Source organism: Heloderma suspectum, chromosome 2, assembly GCF_057233095.1.
Source record: "Heloderma suspectum isolate Gila_16-S chromosome 2, 16-S_ref, whole genome shotgun sequence".
NCBI classification, from domain to species: Eukaryota; Metazoa; Chordata; class Lepidosauria; order Squamata; family Helodermatidae; genus Heloderma; species Heloderma suspectum.
Window position 1 is genome coordinate 199,306,986 of NC_139459.1, and position 22,192 is coordinate 199,329,177.

Consider the following 22,192-nt stretch of genomic DNA (forward strand, 5'->3'; position numbering starts at 1 on the left):
CTTCACAGATAGTAAATGACCGAAGACAAAACAAAAATCCCCCTCTTCCCCCAAACGGGCACCCATTTACAACAAAGCTGTGTGGGGCACTGCAAGTGATTGTTCACATTTTCGAATCCCCTTTAACTTGAGCCAGAGTTTGCTATAAGCAGCTTGTTTTTATCGTGAGGGCTCCACCTAAGAATGTGTAAAGTCAGAAAATCTCTGATCATTAGTAAAGTGTCTTTTTTACTCATCAAGGAGCCATAAACAACTGTGTCTAGACCTCAAACTTCATACAAAAGCTGTATCTATTCTAGTCTGTTTTCTCTGAAGGCTACTGCACTTGCTAAAGGAACTGCAGGTGGCTTAAACAGCTAATCCAAATTCTTTTCTTATCCTCTGCTTCAGGACAAGGAGGAGGTTGGTGTGTGGGGGGGAGGGGCAGTGGACTTCCTTCCGGAGCTGACTACCTTCTCAGAGCATGCACAGTCCCCTGACTGAGTCATTGTCTTAATTTACTGGGTCTTAAATTTCAGTGGCAGTGGCTGTGTAAACTTCCATGGGCATAGGGGTGACCGCTGCCTATCGCTTGTGATCAGGAGCAAGACAGTGATGCCCTCTACTCAAACAGGCCAAGCCGTTTTGTCAGCTTCTGTCTGCAGTTGCTTTGGAGGCTGTATGCTCCCGTGCTGGTCAGCCTGTCCCCGGCAGGATTTAACGAAGGGCCACAAAGCCACAAATCTATCCCCTGCCCTACAAAAGGTGCACAGCACATGGTTTTAACACTTGCAGGTTGGATACTGTGCTGTTGATAAAACCTCCCTTGTGTGAATGCTGCAGGATGATTACAGTGCAGTTAGAGCAAATGTTTTGAATGGTCAAGCAGAAAGACCCTCATTTCTCATCTTTAAATCTGCTGTAAACCGCCAATGTGAACTCCTTTTTGAAAACAAAGCAATGTTTTAGAGGAGAAGAAACAGGTGCTGTTCCCTCCCCTCCTCTCCTTCATTGTATATTTTCTTTCTTTACGCTCTATTTACTAAAATATTTGACTAGCTTTTTGAAATACTTGCTGCCTTCTTCCCCGTTTTTGTCACTTGAGCTTAACTGGGGGATAGCACAGGATGCTGTGATAGAAGCCTGCTGTTCCTTAGGTTTCCTGTTTTGCTTTTTAGTTCTCTTCCTGTGAATATCAAAACAGTGCTTAAATCTAGGCGAGCCAAGTTCTTAAAATTCTCTGTGCAAACTGACTGTATCTTAAACAGGCTCAAAGAGTAACACATCTGATGCGTTCAGTATTATTTTCTCTCTGTCATGTCTTTACAAGAGAGACAGAGGAGCATCACTGCAGACGTGGCTTTCCAGATGTTGTTGGACTCCAGCACCCATCAGTCCAAGCCAGCATGGTTAGTGGTCAGGGATGATGGGAGTTGTAGTCCGAAACATCTGCAGGGATACAGGTTCCCCACGCCTGGTGTAGGGGCCTAATTTGTGATGCTTAGGCCTAATTTATATTGTAGCATTAGTGTATCAGAGCATCAGTGTGCTTTATTGAGCATTCACTATGCCATTTGTCCTGTGAAGTAAAGTGACTCCCATTTTATGAATAAGTTGTTCTTCTTAAAAATCTCTCTAGGTGTTTGAACTGACCAAAACAACACCTGCAAAGGCACTCCAGCTTTGCACTTGGCTGCCTTGCAATTCTGCTAGAGTACTCATCTGTGGTGGAGATGGCACTGTTGGCTGGGTCTTGGATGCAATTGATGACATGAAGATAAAGGTATAGTGTTCCAGAGTGATTTGGCAACCCCTTTTTTCAGTGCTCTCCATGGGTTCATTTCTCCAGTGTTTGCTTTGCACTCCCAACTGAGCAAACCAAGCAGTGACCTTACCATACATTTCCAGATTAAATTTACAATGTCCTACTTTTTTATCACCTCCATGTCTACTTTTTCCTTTGTCTCAGAAGTGCCATTTTAAATTTTATTTTTGAGGGGTGGAGGTTTCTCAGCAAGGTTTAAAGGCCCAGTCTTGGATACAAGCAAGCATTTCATTGCAAAAAGGCAGTGTGTTTAAGAACAATTACTGTGGCTGCCTTTTAATGTTTCCTAATAGGACTTCTATTGGCACAGGTGAAACAAGTAGTCGGCCCCCACTCCCCTGTCACTTTATTATTTTTAAAGCCAAGGAATTGTGCCTTTGACATGCATATGTAGTGCACAGGCACATTTGTTTGAAAGTAGTTGCTCCGGTTGTCAAATGTGTTCTGAAACACGTTGTCCCCAAATGGTATCTTGCCATCTTTCCTGTATCAGTCTTTTTCCTTGAAATTTTCCCAGTACTTAATTTGTCAACATTGATGCTGGGGCTCAAATCTTCTTGCAGCTCATGCGCTCTGACTTGAAAGACCTTCTCCCACATATGAATGGACTCCTTCCAGTCATAAAGCAATATTGCGCTGTACTATAGGTTGCCCATGAGCAGATGATTCCAGCTTCGATCATTCTTAAATATCTTTCTTTCTGGTCTTCCTCTGTTGGTCATTAAAATGCATCTAACGGTACATAGACAGGGTTCACACAATACTCTAACCCACCATGGTTTATGGTGTTGTCTGAACGCAGCGCATTTTCTGCGGGGTGGCTTGTTAACCATGCAGTGTGATTTATTTTTCTCCAACAAGCTACCTTGAGGACCATGACTTGTTGCTGGGTTGTTCAGGGTGGTTAATAAGCCACACCACATGGTTAACGAGCAATCCTGAAGAAAACGCACTGCATTCAGACAACACGATAACTCACCCGGCGGAAAACGTGTTGCGTTGAGACAACACAATAACCCACGGTTCAGCAACAGCCCACACTGGAGAAGGAAATGACATACTTCCTTTACACTTTCTGTTATCAGTATTCCAAAATCCAGATTAGTCTAATACCTTCATTAGGTCAACCAAAAGGTCGCCCAAAAGCATGCAAGCTTTTGAGATCTCCAGATCTCTTCATCAGGCAAGAAGTTCCAGAAAGCAGGGTGGGGGTCAGTGGGAGGTAACTTGATGTTCTCATTGGTATGTAGCTTTGCCATCTGTTCTCATTAGACTTCTAGCTGGACCATTGAATAATAGCCCTTGAAGCAGATTTTCAGTTAATGGTACTTAGGCCATCCTTTAAATTCCGGGATTAACTGTGGGGAGACAGGGAGCAGGCAGCCACATAACATCAAGAGCCTTAACATTGAACGAGTATTTCTGTATGGCAGGGGCAAGAGCGCTACATCCCACAGGTCGCAATCTTACCCTTGGGAACAGGTAACGACCTGTCTAATACCCTGGGCTGGGGTGCTGGCTATGCTGGAGAGGTCCCAGTGGAGCAGATTCTGCGTAACGTCATGGATGCCGATGGAATCAGGCTGGACAGGTGAGCTGCAAAGCACAAGGTCTCCGAGCTCTCTAAAATGTTTTCCCTCTAACCTGTATAAAATATTGCCATAGGAAACTGAATGTGTTTAGTAATCTCAACTCCGTGCATTACTAAAGCATGGCTCTACTTCAGTGTCTGCATGAACTGTATCAGGCTATAAATGCTGTTATACTATTGGTAATTTTCATTACTTGGGGGGGAGGGGAGATCAAACAGAAAAAATCAGCAATTCCCATTTTAACAGCAGAAAGGGTAAGGAGGCACATAGGAAGCAGCTGCACATGGAAGCAAAGCTCATGATGATTAGAGATCAGGGGGCCCTTGAGTAAGCAGCTCTGGAGAAACCTAACCATTCAGTTTTAATCCAAACCCCGGACAGTAGAAGTGTAGCATTGCCAACTTATACGACTGCAGCAGGATCTTACTGGTTTCAGGTGGTGTGGGCCCACAACATATGTTGTCTGTATTTCTTTATATATCATTTTTTTAAAAAATACTTCTACACAACAAGGCCCTCAAAATGACATTAAATCATTAGTATAAAAGAATCAACACAATTTAAACCTACTTCAAACTATATAAACACTACCAAAACCATGAAACAATTAAACAGGTAAGCAAAGCAATAGCAGCACAGCGCTAGTTTGTGTCTGTCTGTCTCAATTTACATGTCAGCTCTTTGCATCAAAGGACTTCCAAACCACTCCAGTTACTAAATTTAAATCAAATGAATTAAACAAATGTCTTTTTCAACCTCTTAGAGCAAAAGGGTCTCCTTGCGGAGGGAGTTCTATAAGTAGGGAGCCACAATCAAGAAAGCCCTGCACTGTAGTAGCCATACACCTAACCTGTGAAGGCAAAAGCACTCGGAAGAGGGTCTTGTCAGATTGCTCAAGCATATGGGGGAGGTGGTGGGCTTTATACAGAAGGCATTCCCCAGGGTACTCTGGGCCCAGGGCGTTTGGGGCTTTACCGGTTAAGACTAGCACCTTGAATTGTGCCTGGAAACTTAGCAGGATGGTAGTATTATTACATTCCCAGTTTTGTACTATAATGGCTGCAGAGAACAACTTGTCACTCTGGCTGCACAAAGGCCAGAACAAGAGCAAGAAGTTGTTTTTTCAAAATCAGACACCATAATGAATTTCTGGGTGTCAGGGACAGAAAGGCTGTGGGGGTGAGTGGGGTATGTGTGTGTGAGATCTAGCTTATCTACATACATGAGATGCAATACCACTGCCATAACCTGTCAGTCAGAGGTGTCAGTAGGGCTGCATGCCAGTTCCCTTGTGGCTGTTGCAGTGCCAGGGTTGGAAAAGGTCAGGGACTGTGCCACAGTTCATTCCCCTTTGCTCATACAAACTTCTTGAAGTGGCAGTGATTCTCATGAGTTCCTGAGCAGAGTCAGTTCCAGGAGGAAAAATGTCTGTGCCTGTGACAACAAGGAGAGAAAGTTCCTAGGCACCAGCTGTGTATTTTCAGTTGCCATGAGAGCATCCAGGATTCTTCCAGTTCAAGGGGAGGGTAACCTGGCTTGTTGTGCAAGTGCTGGAGCTTTCTAATTCAAAGAAGTTGTAAGGACACTCGAGTAACCTGGTGCATTGTCAGGAGTGGGCAGAAAGTAGAGCTCCAGATGTTTTGGACTTCAATTCCAAGCATTCCCGAACATTGGCCATGCTGGCAGAGGCTTCTGGGAGCTGAAGTCCATAACTTCTCGAGATCTACATTCTGTTCACCCCTGCATTAAGTGACGCTCCCTTTAGGTTTGTTTTTGTAGCATCTGGAGGATGAGGCTGAATAGTCTTCTAGCAATATTGTGGCAAAATATGGTATTGCCCCACATATTGCATTGGTGGAGTCTCTGGGAAACTGGGGATAAGGCACCCCATCACACATAAATATGTCCTTTCCTGGCTCTTCAAGGGGCTAGTGTAGCACTGTTGCCCTCTTCTCCAAGTGTGGACTTATTTCCTGTAAAGAAAGGCTAGCTACCCCATTCATGTGCAGGCAGAGTTAACACTGGAAGTCCTGAAGCTTACGTTTATGGACTTTCTTAGCAGCTTCATGCTCCCTAAAGTCAAAATGTAAAAAGTGACTGGTTTTGTAGTGCCAGCTTCAAGACTCAGGTCAAAGCGGTAGGGCTGAGTTTGAAATGTTGGTTGTGTACACTGTTGTTTATATGCCAATCTGTCTTTTTTTGCTTTTGTCTAGGTGGAAGGTACAGGTAACAAATAAAGGATACTACAATTTAAGAAAACTCAAGGTACGATTTTGAAATGTATGAGTTTATATAGTGAGAAACAATTGTTCTCATCCTGGGGGATCCAGGAAGTAGAGCCCGGTCAACAGTGGAACACTGGGCAACTTCTGGTGATCCATCTTGAGCCTGCTGGGATTCCTCCAAAGGCTGCTGGGCTAGGTGGGCTGGGCTAGGTGGACCCTGGGCCCGGCAAAGCACTTCTTAAGCAAGCAGTGCATACTTGGGAGCCCTGAATATACCTGAGAGAGCAACCCTAATTGGGCTGTGGTAGGAGGGAGGTGGTAGATTGTCCACCACTTCCAAAGCTCTGCCGGCTCGCTCTAGCCAGGGCAGGGGCATGGACTTACTTTTTTCTTTTGCCTGTGTGTGTGTGTGTGTGTGTGTGTGTGTGTTTAAATTTCCCTCCCATTGAAACCAAGCGGGAGGAGGACGGCCTATGCCAGTCTGAGTCAGGCACAGGCAAGGAGCCCAATCCTGGGGCCTGCCAGGAGAAGTAAGGGGCCTTGGATCCAGAAAAATAAAGACCGCCTCTTAATTGACCCCAGAACTTGGGCATGCAAGGTAGATGTGACCCCATCGGCAGAGGGGCACCTCCTGCCCCATCCTAACCCCACCAGCCAGAGGATCTGGGGCTTAGGATTGCCCTGCTTGTTATGACTTAACTGTTAAGATACCTAGGTACTCTTGCTTTGTAAACTTATATTGGTGGATCATAGGAGTTATAGCAGGGGGAGGGGGCAGCAGACTAACTGACAAAGTAGACCCAGAAGCCTAAAATTGGCCCATATTAACAACTGGGGATAGAATTCCATCTATGTCAACAGATTCTCTTTCCATCATGGAACCTAATTTTTTAAAAGGATATCTACCACAGAGTCTCTCAAACCCGAATTCCTGATCAGAAGGGGGTATTACTTTGAAAGCTTAGAACTTGAACAACTGTTCTCTGTTCTAAGCACCTTAGGCCTAGTTCTCACAAATGACAGGCAGATGAAGTGGTAAAGTTGTATCTGGGCTGCATCACTTCACCTGCAGGTGGGAACTCGCGTGATAGAGTACTCCTCCGTTAACATTTTTTTTTAAAGTCCTTTACACACATAAAACTAGACTTCAGGGAGAGGGTTAGGTATGAACCCTTCAGCCTACTTGGGTCAAAAGGTGGGGTACAGTTCTTTTAATAAATGCATGTACAGGAATTGAATATTTTTCATGGAGGAACATTCCGTTACATAAGCCTTCACCTGCAGTCTGAATTGGTACAATGGAGATACAGGCTTACTGCTTCATGTGCTTCACGTGCGTACAGCTTCCCTAGACTCTAATTTCACTGTCTGTACTATGGGCGGGTGGAACACTGGGATCTGCAAGGAGGCTGTGTTGCTATCCCTGTAGAGAGCTGAGGAAGTATCGGAGCAGTGTCCCAGCAGCGCCCGCATTGCACAGGCTAAGCTCCAGTTTTACCATTGGCTTGTTCAGTGTTGTGCAGCCTGATCCTATTAATTTTTCTTTGGAAGCAAGTCCCACTATGTTCAGTGGGACTTATTTTCAAGTAACCATGTACAAAATCACCATTTTAATAATAGCATTTTAAAAATTGCTTTCCATGTCACTTTTGCTATACAGGGTGATTTAGGGCACAGTCCTATGTGTGTTTAGACAGGAAAAAGTCCCATGACTCCCAGCATTCCCCAGCCAGCCATGCTGGCTGGGGAATGCTGGGAGTCGTAGGACTTTTTTCGATCTAAACGCGCATAGGATTGCACCATTAGTAGCTGTGCAAAGCTGGCTCATTACGAAGACCTTACCTGGTATGATGGCAGAATGTATAAACCTGTTTTGTTGTTTAACTTTGTTGCATTTTGCACGGATTTTTCATGGCTGTTGCTCTCTCTTTTTGCAGGTCTTCACAATGAACAACTATTTTTCTATTGGACCAGATGCTCTCATGGCTTTAAACTTTCACACACACCGTGAGAAGTCTCCCTCTTTGTTTTCCAGTAGGATTATTAATAAGGTATGTTGGGCAAAAACAAAGCATGCTGCATCCCTTTGGGTTGGGTCTCTGGTAGAGACATATTTTTGTCCTTTCCTCAAAGTTACACCTGCTAATTACAAATGTGTAAAACTGGCTCAGTGAAATTAAGCAGACACCTAAGCTGTAGTGTGTGCATGTTATAACAATTAATACTGAATTTAAGCCATTTTAGACGGAAAGTTTGGCTGTCAATTCTAGACTGGAAGAAGAGAAGAGTTTGGGCTATGCAGTGTGCCAACATTTATTGTTTTCCTGTGTGTGGGTATACATACATACATACACATATATACACACACATATATACACACACACACACACACTCACTCACTCTCTCTCTCTCTCTCACACACACATCTCTCTCTCTCTCTCTCTCTCTCTCTCTCTCTCTCTCTCTAGTAAAAGCAGAAGCTGCCTTGTTTCATGCCATACTGGCTTGTAGTCCAAAACCTGGCAAGTGTCTGATCTGCTGCTCAAATCTGCGGCGGCAATCATTGGGGCCTTATTTATGCATGGAGTTGAGGGTTCTTTAAGGCGGTGCAAATGAACTCCTGAACTGTAGATTTCTCATCCATCTCTTTGAGCTGGAGTTTTAGTACAACATTTCAGGCAGCGTGGATTTCAGTCACGCATGTAGATTCATTGGGCACAATTCATCAAGGTGGTGGTGACGCCTGCGCTTTGGCAGTAGTTTGGGGAGAACGAGATCTGTTCCTAAACTTCAAGGCTTAAAATGGTCTGTCCTAGTAACAGCCAAAACAAAGAGCCGGAACAATATGCCTACCGTCTAAATTTGCCCTTTTCATGAAAATAATTCCTATTGTCAGTCAGGACTAAAGCTTAATACTGCTTTTAGGGCTTTATTTTCCATCTGTAATAACAAATTGTTGTAGTGTAGTAGTGCTACACTACTTGTAGCAATAACTAGGTTTTGGAATTCAGCTGACATCTCATAGGCAACCTGGCAATCTTACAGATATTGAAATTTATGCATTTTAACCTGCCCTTCAAAGAGCTCAGGGCAACCCACATGGTCATTTCCCCACCCATTTTATCCTCACAGCAACGCTGTAGGCTAGGTTGAGAGGTTATGATTGGCCAAATGTCACCCAATGAGCTTCATGGCCGAAAAGGAGTTTGAACCTGAGTCTTTTTAATCCCAGTCCAATACTCTGACCACTGCACCACACTGAAATACATTTTGGAATTTAATTTGGATGGAGAAGGTCTGTGATCCAAGTTTTATAGAACGTTCGTCTCAATATTAACAGCAAGAGAGATTACTTCGACTGATAGATGGCATCAGGCTTTAGGTTTTGAAAATCCTCAGTAATGCAGCTCATTCCTTCTCAGTGTGTATGAATTTAAGAGGAGCTCAGTATTTTATCTTCACAATGGAACTTGGCAACTAATAGAATAGGATTTATAGGTCTAGTGTACAACTGTTGAAAGTGTTCTAGTTCTAAGGATGTTGTGCGTGTTTAGTATGGATGCCCTCAGATCAGGAAATTCTGGCAGGAAGCTTTTCCAAAATAACTGGCTAGTGTTTATAATTAGATCCAAAGGCAGTGCTCTCAGGGCTTCTAGAAAATATAAAAGAGGGGTTATTTTTAATCTATAATAATAAGAAAAAAGGATGTCTGTCTGAAACTTGACATGCATTCTAGGGGGCTCCTAGGGGTTATTTTGTTTTTAAAACACACTAATTTTAATTCTAATTTTAATGTGTCCATGTGGTTGAAGTCTGCAGTAACATCTTCAGCCACTAGGGACAGTATTCTCTAACAAGCACCTAGCTTTGCAGTCCATACAGTCTGAAGCCAGGGGAGATAGTAGGCCGAGGGATGGAGTTATAGCCCTGCCCCTCTCCTCCCACTATGGAGCATCCCGCCCCTCGGAGTGGGGTGGACAGACCCCTCCCTCAAGGGGCTATAGGGATGCACCATGGCAGAGGGCATGCCTAGGGGTGCCAGTGGACATGGCTTCCCTCAGACAGGATGATCCCAGTGTGTCCAACTCTGACAGCTGTGTACATTTGCTTGAAGGCTTTGCTGTGTTAAATGAAGGGCAGTTCCAACCTGTGCAAAGCTGGGTCTATTCACTAGTATTTTAAAAAGTGATAATGGGCAGCAGTGGAGCTCTACACTGTTTTGCCGATGATTTTAGAATGGGTATGGAATATAGTAACTTTTTCACGGATACAATGTTAATGTATGTAAGCAAACAGTAAGCCTTACTAGGATTTGAAACTGGGTGGATTTTTCCAAGTTTTTTATCTGTATTCTGTTTTTTAAAACTAACTTTAATATAGAGTTTTATTCTTTTATCTTTTTATCTTCTGTTGTCCACAGCTCCTGAATCTGTCTATATGTGGAGTGGTATATAAATGTTGTAAATAAATAAATTTCATTTTGGGTTCTAGAATGGGAATTGTAAAGGTTTGTGTTCGATACTTTCATTTTTCAGAATACTAACATCTAAGAATTATAAGGGCTACGTTTGTGACAGGGAAAAAAACCTCCACTATGTTCAGTCTTTCTCTTTCACAACAGTTTCCTCCCTCTCTCATTCTTTTTTTTTTTTAGGCTGTTTATTTTTTCTATGGAACCAAAGATTGCTTAGTGCAGGAATGTAAGGATTTGAACAAAAAAATTGAGGTAAGACGGTTGTGTTTCTTCTTTCTATAGTTCATTTCTTTTCCTCATGGGAAATATGCTGCTATTTGCAAGGGAGTGAAGTCTGAAATAGAATGCATCTAGGAGTTATTAAATCATGCATGCAAAGGTGGCAAAATATTGGCCTCCTGAGCAGATGGGAGTCAAAAATATGGGGTGCACCATCTCAAAACAGGAGCGTGCAGCTGTTATAGTGAGCAGTAATTGGATGCCTTGTTTTGCCCTCACTCCCCCTATGTTTGCATTTGCAAGGACATACTGAGCCACAAAATCCAGTTGCCTGAAGCACTTGGAGCCACTCTACCCTATGCAAAATAGCTGCTTGGCTCCTTCAGAGTCCCCTGACATGCCCAAAAGGCTAGTTTTGCATTGAACCTCACTGGTGCTATTTACTAACAATCTGTTGTATGTCTTTAAAGGTAGAGTTGGATGGAGAGAGAATCGACCTGCCCAGTTTGGAAGGGATCATAGTTCTGAATATTGGCTACTGGGGAGGTGGCTGTAGACTGTGGGAAGGAATGGGAGATGAGCTTTATCCTCTGGCAAGGTAAGACTGTACTCCTGTTGTATGTGAGGTATGTGCATTTGATTAAGTCCAGGGGGATGTTTACTGAGCAAGCAGAATTCTGCAGCCTGCAATGTCATCAACCCGATGGCACTGCCAGGGTTGAGGGGGGCCCAGAACAAGATGCCCTCCTGCCCCTCCCAGCTGTCCTGGTTGCTCTACCACCCTGGCTTTCTCTCCTCCCTAGGGATGTATGGATTTTGTTAAAACCATTCTGTCCGTGTTTCATGGATTTTCAGGCATCTTTCATTCCATTGTCCACTCATTGACAGAAACAGATTTTTTGTAGAAGAATGTTCTACTTGCACTAATACGCACTTGCAAGTGCACAAATGTGCTAATACGCATTAACTGAACTTAAGCCGCTTTAGGCAGCAAGTTTGGCTGTCCATCTAGAATGGAAGAGAATAAGAATGTGGGTTATGCAGTGTGCCAACATGTATTGTTTTCTGATGTATATTTTTAAAAAATGTAGTAAAAGCCCAAATCCATGGTGGTGGCAATCATTATGGCCTTCCTTATATGTGGATGCAAATTTGCAAATGCAGATTTGCACAAATCTCCCCCGTGTGGCGCAGAGTGGTAGGTGGCAGTATTGCAACCGAAACTCTCCCCACGACCTGAGTTCGATCCCAGCGGAAGCTGAGTCTCAGGTAGCTGGCTCAGGTCGACTCAGCCTTCCATCCTTCCGAGGTCAGTAAAATGAGTACCCAACTTGCTGGAGGGAAAGGTAGTCACGACTGGGGAAGGCAATGGCAAACCACCCTGCTGTAGTCTGCCAGGAAAACGCCAGCATAAGCGGTGCCCCTCTAGGGGTCAGTAATGACCTGGTGCTTGCACAGGAGGAACCTTTCCTTTTTCCTTCCCTCAAAAGTGGAAAAAAACTGAAAAATGCACAAATCCACATTTTCATGCTGTAGCCTATGTGAGAAATTGCACGTTTTGGCTTGTTAGTTTTTTCTTCATATTTTTGTATGACTCAATTTGTGTATAATTCCCAGATAGTAATAAAAAAAAGAAGAAAAAATGGTCCGCAAGTCCATGGAATCTGCATGAATCGGAATCTGTGGGTCGGATTCATAGAAATCAGAACTCCTTTGAATCCGTTACAGATTTCTCCAACATCCCCACTCTTCCCCCGCCCCACCCCCTGCCAGCCCAGCCTGGATTTCTCTCCGGGCCACCCTGGTCACTCACTCTCTTCCCTCACCGCTTAGCAGGTGGCAGAAAGGGAACAAACTGGTGAGTTCATTTTCCCTTTTTCCCCCTCCCAGTTCACTTTCTGCTTCAACAGGTGGCAACAACAAACGACAGCACCTTATTACTTCACTTGGTCTCGTTTTAGAAAATAACTTTTTACCCAGAGGTTGGGCCTTCTGCAGAGTGGGGCAAAGCCCCAGTCGCATCCACCATCTTGATTGGCCCAAAATGTGATAGGGTGTTTCCTCTCTTTGCCACTGCCATGCTGTCATGTGGGGGGCCCTGACCTGGGCCCTGTAGCCCAGCCTTAGTGGTGCCACTGACTAGCCTTCTTAAACGGTAGAAGGAATCAACATTTAAAGCTGTTTACCACAGTATGGCTGCAGTGCCCTTCTTTTATTATGAAGCCTATCTAAAGTTGTGTCTTGGTAATAAACTCCCCTTTTTCTGTCTTAGGCATGATGACGGGCTGCTGGAAGTTGTTGGAGTTAATGGCTCTTTTCACTGTGCACAGATTCAAGTGAAGCTGGCAAATCCCATCCGGCTGGGACAAGCCCATACTGTGAGGGTAGGTGATCCGCCTGGGGCATATCCACATGGCTGCTTTCCAGACTCTTGGGTAAGCCCTCTGATGTCAAGCCTGGAAGTCCAGTTGATCATGGCCAGAGTCGAGGAGGCCTGCCAGAAGCCTATATGTTGTATGATGGCATTGTATCCCTGAAGTAAGTGCTGGCGGGTGTGCTTTTGAGCTGAGGCATATTTTAACTCTTGGCTGACTCATCTGGTGCTTTTTTTTCTGGAATGAGCAGTCAGCCTCCACTGGGCTAGTCCAATAACCTCCATGGGATGTTGGTAGAGTTAACACCCCAGATAGATTCAGCTTCAGTTCAGTTTTCAGTGGCATTCTAGGAACCACCCAAACCATGTGTGTGGAGTTTCTCTCACCATAATCTACAGTCCTCAGGAATTAATAAGAGAAATGTGCAATTACAGTAAAAGTATCTTCTAACCATGGATTTCTAGCCTGCCCTGTCTTGGGAAGTCAGAATCAGTAGTATTTTTTCCTTTAAATGGTGCATTTTCAATTTTGAAAAAAGGTCAGCTCATATCGGAAAAGAACGTAGTAGGGAAACATGAATCCCGTTCCATTAACTGTATATAGCTTGCTGCTTTGACCCAGGGAAGTCCCCTTTCTTCACCAATCCAAACAGCGATTGCTTCAGTATCATAGACTAACTGCAGCTGCCCCCAGTCCAACCCACACTTGCCACCTGAACTTTTCTATTTGTTCCAGAACATTTTCTTGAATGAATGCAAGCCTGTTGTTTCCCTTGTTTCTTGTGCAAGACAGTTCACTCCCAAATTCACCTCGATACTCTCCACAAGCTCCTGCTCCCCCCACCTTCCTGCTTTCCCCATATTTTGCTCTAAATCCCAGAGGGGCTTGTACTTGTCCCTAAAGTCACTCTTGTCATTTATTATGTGATGTAGGCTGATCTGTTAAAGCAGCCTTGAAAATAAGGCAAACAAAAGTGTACTAGTCTGCAGCTTTCTTTTACTAGCCTGCTAAAGGGGCTAGTAGCCTGCATTTCGATGCTGGCCTCAGAGGAGAGAAAGCACTCTCCTCCATGGCCAGCACGGAAACCCATGCTGCTGGCCTCTTAGCAGGCTAGTGAAAAAACAGGAAGTGGGCTAGTAGACGAGGGTTACAGGCAACAGATAATTCCATCCAGGAAGGTGAGTGGACTGGCAGAGGATGGGTGGAGTTCTCCATCCCTCCTCCACCAGCCTGTTGCATTTCCCTGTTGACTGCAGGGTTTCCCTGCCTCTGCAGCCAACACAGACACCTTCCTTCACAGAATTATTTTTTGCCTAAAGATGTTTTGGTATGAGCTTCCTGTGCTGGTGCAGTCGTGTGGCCTGACGTGGCTTTCAGGCTCCACCCTCTCTACAACTGTTTGATTTTTCTTTTTTTTAAATCCCAGTTGATCTTGAAGACTTCAAAGATGCCGATGCAGGTGGATGGAGAGCCCTGGGCCCAAGGGCCTTGCACCGTTACCATAACTCACAAGACTCACGCACTGATGCTCTATCACTCAGGAGAACAGACAGATGACGACGTGTCCAGCGTATCTGAACAGGAGCTGGCAAAAGATCAGACAGATGAGGACACATAGGGCTTGGCCAAGCTTTGACATGCTGAACGGTCACGGTAATTCCGCTTGGCCTTCGCTGATAAGCTTAGCGCTAAATATTTAGCCTCCTATAAACCTCTTAAGGCCATAACATCTCCATACTTGCAAAATGGCACAGGAGTAACAAAGCCATGCTTTTAGTGATTTAAGCAAGGTAATCCAAGCTTAAATTCAGCAGGCACTTTTGCTTTGGTGTATAGCATCAAGCTGAAGGGGCGTGGGGACCTTTCTTGGCAACTTTACGCCTACTGCTCTGCAGGCTGAATGCCCCCTTCAGCAGGCCCTCCGAGTTCGTGCATAGTTCTGTGGAATAGCAGCCATTGTTCATGGTTTGTAACTGTGTAGCTCTAGTTCTGAAGAGTACGTACAAATATCATGCTACCATTTGGGGTCGTGTGGGCCCAGTGCAGATGTAACCCTGCCCGATCAGGAACCCCCCGTGGGCTCAAGTGCTCCTTTCCCTTCCTATTTCCTCACACATCCCTTCTTGCCTTTTCATTTTTGGAGCTAACTGTGGTGCAGTAAATGTCAGCTCCAGTATTTTTGCTACCTGTGGCATCTTTGAAAATGAAAAGGTGCATGAGCCCACAGGACACTCCCGCTTGGGTGAACTCTGTGTCTGCATCAGATCATGACCAACTTCGTAGAATCATAGAATAGTAGGGTTGGAAGGGGCCTACAAGGCCATCGAGTCCAACCCCTTTCAGTGGAATTGCATAGAGTGTTACTAGATCTCAGAGATTACTAAAAATCACTGCATATCACAGTAGTGTATATGTTTACCACCTTAGGTGCTGAACAGAAAGGTCTAGAGTTGCATTTTGCTCATCTAGCCAGTCAAGGCCCAATATTTACATTATGTTTTGGTTTTCATCAAAAGGTGTTTGCAGTTCTCTAGTATATTTATCTTGCTTCCTCACTGGCCAATTGGAGATTAAAATAATGTGTTTGTTCTCTGAATCTTGGTTCTGGGAGACGATAGCTATGGATAGTCCAGATCAGGGGTAGGCAATGTTGTGCCTGCGGGCACCAGTGTGCCCCCAAACACCTTCCTTTGTGCCCACCAAAACACCCTTAATCTTTATTTAAAATAATGTTTTCATATTTTCTTACTGGCAGCTGGCATTGCTTCAAAGGGAAGTGGGAGCCTTTAGCTTTTGCCGTCTTAGTTTCCCATGAAAGCCTCTGGGGAGGTCGCTTGTCCTTTGTGACTAGCCATGCTCGCCCATGGCAGCCATTTTATGGTTGTGCCCAGGACAGTTCCTTAAATTTCCAAACGGACCCAAAAGGTTGCCTACTCCTGGTCTATAGATAAAACTATTCAGCGTAATGTAAATACAACATGTTGACTCTGCCTTGCCCCCTACAGAGTAACCATTACATACTTTCCTGGGAAATACAGGCCGCGAACAAGATTCGCAAAATGCAGTAACCAAAGGATTGCCAGTTACCTGACCATCCCTGTGATTGGAGGGAAATGGAATCGAATAGAAATATCAGAGAAGTTCTAAGCTGTCAATGATGCACTGATTCTGCCCACATGAAGCAGCAAATGGGAACATTATTTACTATCTCTGGGTTGGATTGTGAGTTGCCCTCTTGCAAAAGGAAGGGCTCCTTCTGTTCGCAGCCGCCTTCAATCCAGCAGAGGCTCCTGCTGGAGGAAAGTGGGGGGAGGTGATTTTCACCAATTCCCCCTTCAACCCCACCCCCCATGCCACCTCCCACACGGTTCCACAGGGTCCCCCAATTCTCCAGAGCAGCTTCTCAGGGGACTGCAGGGTGGGAGGAGGAACTGGCAAAAATCCCACTGAAATGAACAGAACTTACACAAGGATGAAATTCCTCTTTCAGTGAGATGTATATAAGACACATTTCTGGCAGATTAAGCCCTTGGTTGTAACACTGAATTATTCTTGTCACTTTAGGAAAGATTCCCAATTCCCTTTTTGTCTGTGTATATCTAAAATGGTTCTAATGCAAGTTATCCACTTGGGTGGAATAATTCCAAGTTCTAAAACAATAGTCTTGGATAGCTTAAATTTAAGACTGCTTTGCTCATTTGAGTGAAGGAAAATGTCAAAATGTTTTGACAAATCAGGCAAGTTTCAATATTAGCGATTTATAATTTAATACTCTTGTGGCAGTGCCTGAGCCTGAGGCACCGAAAACAAGATTTTTGGTTTCATGCAGTTGATTAAATAGGAGTGACAAACCAAAATATTTTCCATTGAAATCGGCAAGGGTGTGCGCGTATGTGTGTTGCGTTAAACCTTTTTCCAACAATAATAATTAACTTTTGACAGTCTTTTTCATCAAGTAGATGTATGCTTACGCTATGGATAGCTTAACAGCTTGCTAGAATAAGCATCTTGCTCAAAGACCATTGGCACCTATGAGTGTTTTCTGTTGCACAAGTTGGTTTCCATCTATGAATGGATTGTGTAAGCATTGCCCCTGGGAGAAGTGCACAGCGGTGGTCTAGAACTCTTAGTGTCAGGAGGGTATTGCAATGTGACTCCCTGGTCAGTCTCACAGTGCCCATACACATGAATCTGTTTGATGGGACGTCATTGCTGAAAGACGATGAAACAGGACCTTGTTCACTGCTTATACCTTGTCAGATGTTGTTATACAATTCTCGTGTACGTACTGAAACAGATAAGAACAGTAAAATGATGTATCTGGAAAGTCATTATCAGTGTGCAGCTGAGTCCTTGTAGCACTTTGCCAGCAATAGGGCAAGGAATAGGTTCTGAGCCACTAGATCAGGGGTAGGCAACTTTCAGGGGTCAGAGGCTGCATTGTCCCACTGGAGCCCACTGGGAGCCACACCTCACCCCAGCTGCTGCAACTAGGTGGATGTTCGGTTTAATATTAAATTAACAGAGATCATTCAAGTTCTGTTCTGTTTATTTGAATGGTTCCCTTATTTTTGTAACTTATTTATTTAAGTGCTATGCTCTGATCTTGAGTGTCTTGGTGTTTACATAGGCATAAAAGTAAGTGGACCATACTCCGAAATGGACTTGCTGAATATGCTTCGTGGTTTCCTACTAAAGAATGTGTTAATGCCCATTCAGTACCTTAGAGGTGGCAGTGTGCTTCCATCTTTATTCTTCTGTTATCTAGAGCACTTCACTGCGACAGAACTGTAAGGAAAGTTCCTGCCTTGAGTTGTTTCCTATGCAACCCTAATCACTTTCATCTAGCTACTGAGGGAACAAGTTAAGCAGCAATTAGGCTCCGTAAAATGGAATTGTAACACTCTCCATGTCTGGTTGATACTTCTCAGATACAGGAATCTTTTATGTGGTGTGCAGCAGTGAATAGACTTAGCTCCACTATGTAATGCTGTATATGCATGTATCTCCAATGTGCAATCTTTGCTTTCTCATCCACTCCCCGCCCCCCCACAATTCAAGGAGGGAAGGAGGGCTGATTTTGCACATAATGCTACACTTCAATCTGATCACTGGAACGAGCCTGTGTGCAGCCTCAGGCTTGCGCACTTCTCCCTCTCCCTGTACATGGCTGGGAGAAGGATTTTACTAGTGTTTAGTTTCACTTTCAAAAGAGTCCTGGCTTCTTGTTGTCTATAAACCAGATATTGTGGTTTATAACAAACTCTGCTTAGTTCCTAAACAAGCCAGCTTCAGAAACCATGGTTTTGTGTGGCTTGTTTAGAAACTGACCAGAAGTTGTTATATAACTCTCAAAAGAATCCTGGCTTGTCATTACGTATGAGAGTGAAACTAAACCCAAGCAGTCCTCCTGGCTGCATGGGGGGAGGAAAGGAGGGAGTGCACAAGCCTGTGGCTTCACTCAGGCTCATTCCAGTGATCAAGCTCTAACGTTACACACAAATCAACTCACACTTCCCCCTCAACATTGTATGGAGGTGGGGGAGTGTACAGAATTCATTAAACTAACAATTTTGCACATCATGGCAGGTGTTCTTGTCTGATTTCTATACTTCTGTAAATTTGCTTCGGAACAAATTCTGAACTGCCCAGAGAGCTTTTGGCTACTGGGCAGTATAGAAATGTAAAATAAATAAAATAAAACAGGAAAAAGCTGTTTAAAGGTTTGGACTACTGAATCTTGAACAGAGTTCTACCCCGGAGGATTAAAGAACTCCCCAAATGCTGTTGACCAATTATCCAACAGGGGGTGCTCAGCTACTAAGTTCCAGCTTTCCCTTGAACTGACTTCACCCCACTCTCTAGTTTACATTATGGGCAAATTCATAAGTGCTTAGATTTTCTAAACATGTTTTGTGGTGGGGGGGTTGCTTTATATTTAACTAAATATAGTTATCGTGTGACTAAAATGAACTAGGCTGCAGGTCAGTTTGTAGAAGATACTGGCTTCTTTGCAAAAGTTGCTGATTTGAGGTTTTCATGAAATTATTGCTGTTGTCTCTGTGGCTGATCTGTGTCCCTGTCTCATACCCGTGTTTCTGTTTGGGCTGGTTTGCAAATCTCAGTTACATATCGAAGCAGCTTGAAGTAGCCTCCCCAGGATGACAGCCCCCCTTGGCCGTTTATTGCATTGTTGAGTGTCACGTTGTGTGTGGCACACCCTATCTAGTCTTTCCAGCACCCAAAGGGACTCCATCTGATTCAGATGACTGATGTGCCTGGCTGCTCTGTGCTACCGCTGCCACTGCAGTTGCCGCTTGGAGGCTGTGGTGTCTTCTTGCTGAGTCCAATAGGGAGATTTGGCTCTTGGCTGCTAACCTCAAATTGCTAAGCGAAAACCTAAACGGAGACTAGAGGTCTGCCAGAATGCACCAGGGCGATCACTGCTCCTTGCCTGTGTCATAACATGGAAATAAATAGGGATGTTTGGAAAGAGGAATTGGGGACCATCATGTCATGGACAGATTTGGAGAGAGATATTTCAATAATTACAACTGAACTGTAAATCCTTGAAGAACGTCTGTGGATAAATATAAGGTTATTAATAGATTGAAACTCCTGTGATCCCAGTTGACTGTAATTGGATTTCCTATGTAATGTTTGTGTTTAAATGTTTTTTTAACCAAAAAAAAATAGTAACTGTCCTGGATGTAGCAAAGCTACTAACATGTGCACAAAGATGCTGTCGCCATATACTCTTTTCCTTGCTATCTCAGATAACACTCAGGTCACTGTGAGCTTGCTTCTTTACCCAAGTAGCCGGCATGGGAAGAGGTGAGCATAGTTCGAATTTTGCTCATCTCTTCCTACCCCAGCAACTTCGATAAAGAAAAACAGGCCCCTCAAGGGCTCTCTTTCCATGCTTTTAGCTAGCTTCAGCCTCCAGTTAGCCTTTAACCAATCCAAGGTTGAAGTGAATTAAAAGTTGCTGCTCTTGGGCGAATGGGACTTTATGAACTAATCCTTTAATTGTGGACAAGAGTCAGAAGAACACAGACACACATTCAATCTTTTCTGAACCTCTTTGCTTTAATTTTTTTAAAGGACATCTTTTGGATTGTGTGAAGTAGTCTGTTACTAAACTAAAGTGTTTTGAAGCACTGAAGCCTGAAACCCAGATGCTGTTCATATCTCTTCTTTTTAGAATAATTGGTATGATATATTCTTTTATCGAATGCTGCTTAATGTAGTTGGGAAAACTTAAGACAGTGGTTGTTGTTTTATTTTAACTTAAATTCAAACTTAGAGTGCTTTTCATAGCTCCGTCTCTGCCCAATCCCTTCAAATAGTGTTTAATCTTATATAGGGTAGAATTTGGGCTCGCTCTGACATTAACTTCCCCTGCTCACATCATTCAAGTAGGGAAGCTATGGGGAAAAAGGCAAATACCAGAGGTTCTGCTAATACTGGATTGGTCGGATGCAAATCTGCACAGGACTGGCCAAGGTCCCAAAAGTGACCCCTAAGTTTTGGGTATCAAGCTCACTTATCTGAGGATTTCTGACCTGAAACATGATAAATTGTTTTTTAGTCAAAGCTCATAAAACAGAGTTTATCATTGCAGAGCTGCTCTCCCATCCCTATGCTGTATGCATAGCGTCTCCATTCTCTTTGGTGGAAGGAGCCAGTTTCTGAGCACAGGAATGTGCATTGCAGATGGGGCCCCTTTACTGAAACAAATGGGGGTGATTGGATGTGTGCCTTGGAGCTCCTGTGCCTGGTACAGAATTGCTGGATTGGGACAGTACGAGTCTTCCTGCATGGAAGAAAATGCTGTGCTAACTTCTAGAAAAATTAATAGTTTTTAAGGAGTAATTAAAGGTAGAGCTGGGAGTTGCGTGAGAGCTCCCCTCTTCCTCCCCCTCTGTAATGTACAGCCTAGTTTGCTGCATGTTGAGCATTTCCCTTCAACACAAGCTGAAGTAGATGTTCCAGAGTGGTAAGAGGGAGGAGAACTCAACACAGAGCTGCTGTTTTCCACGGCAGCACTGTGGGATTTGTAATGATGAGTTAACCCTGTGTGCTGTTCTGTGGTGTGAATTAGCTTCAGCTGAATCAAAAATAGTTTGACCTGTATTGAGTGAAAACTCTTGTTTTGCCATGACGTTCCCCAATGCAAATGAGATCTCTTCATTTGTTCTTTAGTACAAGCACTGCATCTTTCTCAGGTATCTTTTTGTATATAGTTTTGTTGCTTGAAGTATTTGCATGCTAGGGTGTTGTGTATTTCCTGATACACACTCTTATTTGTTGTCTTTAAATGTAAGTTCTTTCACCTGCAACATGTTCTTTCTAGAATCCAGTGGGCAGAAAAGAGAGTACTAACGAAATGTGTGTGTAACTGCATGTCCAATTTGCATTGTCAAAGGTTCCTAACCTCACTATTTGATTTAGTTCTCTTTATTTTAATTAAACATAGGAAGTGTACAAAAAGGGTTAGAGCAGGGGTGGGGAATCTTAGGCCTGTGGGCCAGATCTGCCCCCCTAGGGTTCCCCAGATAGCCACGCCCCTTCCCCTAGCCCCAACCTTTTTCCCCCAACGCTTTGGTGGTCTCCTAGCTTTTGCAGTTTTTTTCCCATTCTAAAAGGTTGCAATGCCTATCCTAAGCTTTCGCTACTGGCACTAAGAGCTTTCAGCTACAATATGCTGGTATTTTGGCCCTGCCCCCTTTTCCTGTGGCCCCATCCACCACTGGAATGTGGCCCTAAGGTTGAAAGAGGTTCCCCACCCCTGGATTAGAGCATGCAAATAGTTACTGCTTATAGGGTAGGGAAGGTGCTTCAAGGCCATGTGTCTGTGTTGACTGTTTTGAAATTTTAGATGCTCTTAGCCTTAGTGCAGCCTTCCTGAACGGGTGCCTTCCAGATATTTTGGACTTCGGCTTCCATGAGCCCCAGCCAGCACGGCCAATAGGAATGCTGGGAGTTGTAGTCCAAAGCATTTGAAGGGCATCAGGTTAGGGAAGACTAGTGTAGTGCATGCAGCAGTCCCCACCACCCCACCCATGCTCTCACTGTTTCCTTGCCCCTACATGTGTGATAGGAACAGTTGTGGTACCATCATTACTCATGCATGTAGAAGTGTGCATCATCATCCAGAATTGTGTTTTTTAACTGGGGCCATCTAGTAAAGGCATGGGAGAGTTAGTTGTGCTTTTCTAGGAATATGCTCCATGTTTCTGAATTCTCATTCACTGTGTAAAAACAGAAATGAGGGCCTCCACATTGTAGATGTGTCCTAAAAGTAGTGCACCAAGGAGAAGGCTTTACTGCCTGAGATTACTACTGTCATGAATGAGGAGCTCTATTGCTATTCTCTGTTTTGCTGTTCTGCAAGAGTCAGTTCAGAGGTGCAGAGAGGCACGTCATACAACGCTCTCATGGATCTGCACCAATCTTGGAATGCAGGTGGTCAGTTGTTTGTTTGAAAGCATCCCTATGTT

General features: G+C 44.0%; 1 protein-coding gene across 1 annotated transcript in view; it reads left to right on the plus strand.

The window, feature by feature from the left end:
• Positions 1-18,271, plus strand: part of DGKE (diacylglycerol kinase epsilon) — a 31,917-nt gene extending 13,646 nt beyond the window's left edge. Inside the window, exons 5-12 of the mRNA XM_084837238.1 lie at positions 1,619-1,762; positions 3,238-3,395; positions 5,610-5,661; positions 7,559-7,672; positions 10,276-10,347; positions 10,785-10,912; positions 12,587-12,698; positions 14,116-18,271. Of these exons, the coding sequence (XP_084693364.1) occupies positions 1,619-1,762; positions 3,238-3,395; positions 5,610-5,661; positions 7,559-7,672; positions 10,276-10,347; positions 10,785-10,912; positions 12,587-12,698; positions 14,116-14,307 (972 nt within the window). The 3' untranslated portion in view covers positions 14,308-18,271. The remainder of the gene's footprint in view (positions 1-1,618; positions 1,763-3,237; positions 3,396-5,609; positions 5,662-7,558; positions 7,673-10,275; positions 10,348-10,784; positions 10,913-12,586; positions 12,699-14,115) is intronic.
• The last annotated feature ends 3,921 nt before the right edge of the window (positions 18,272-22,192 follow it).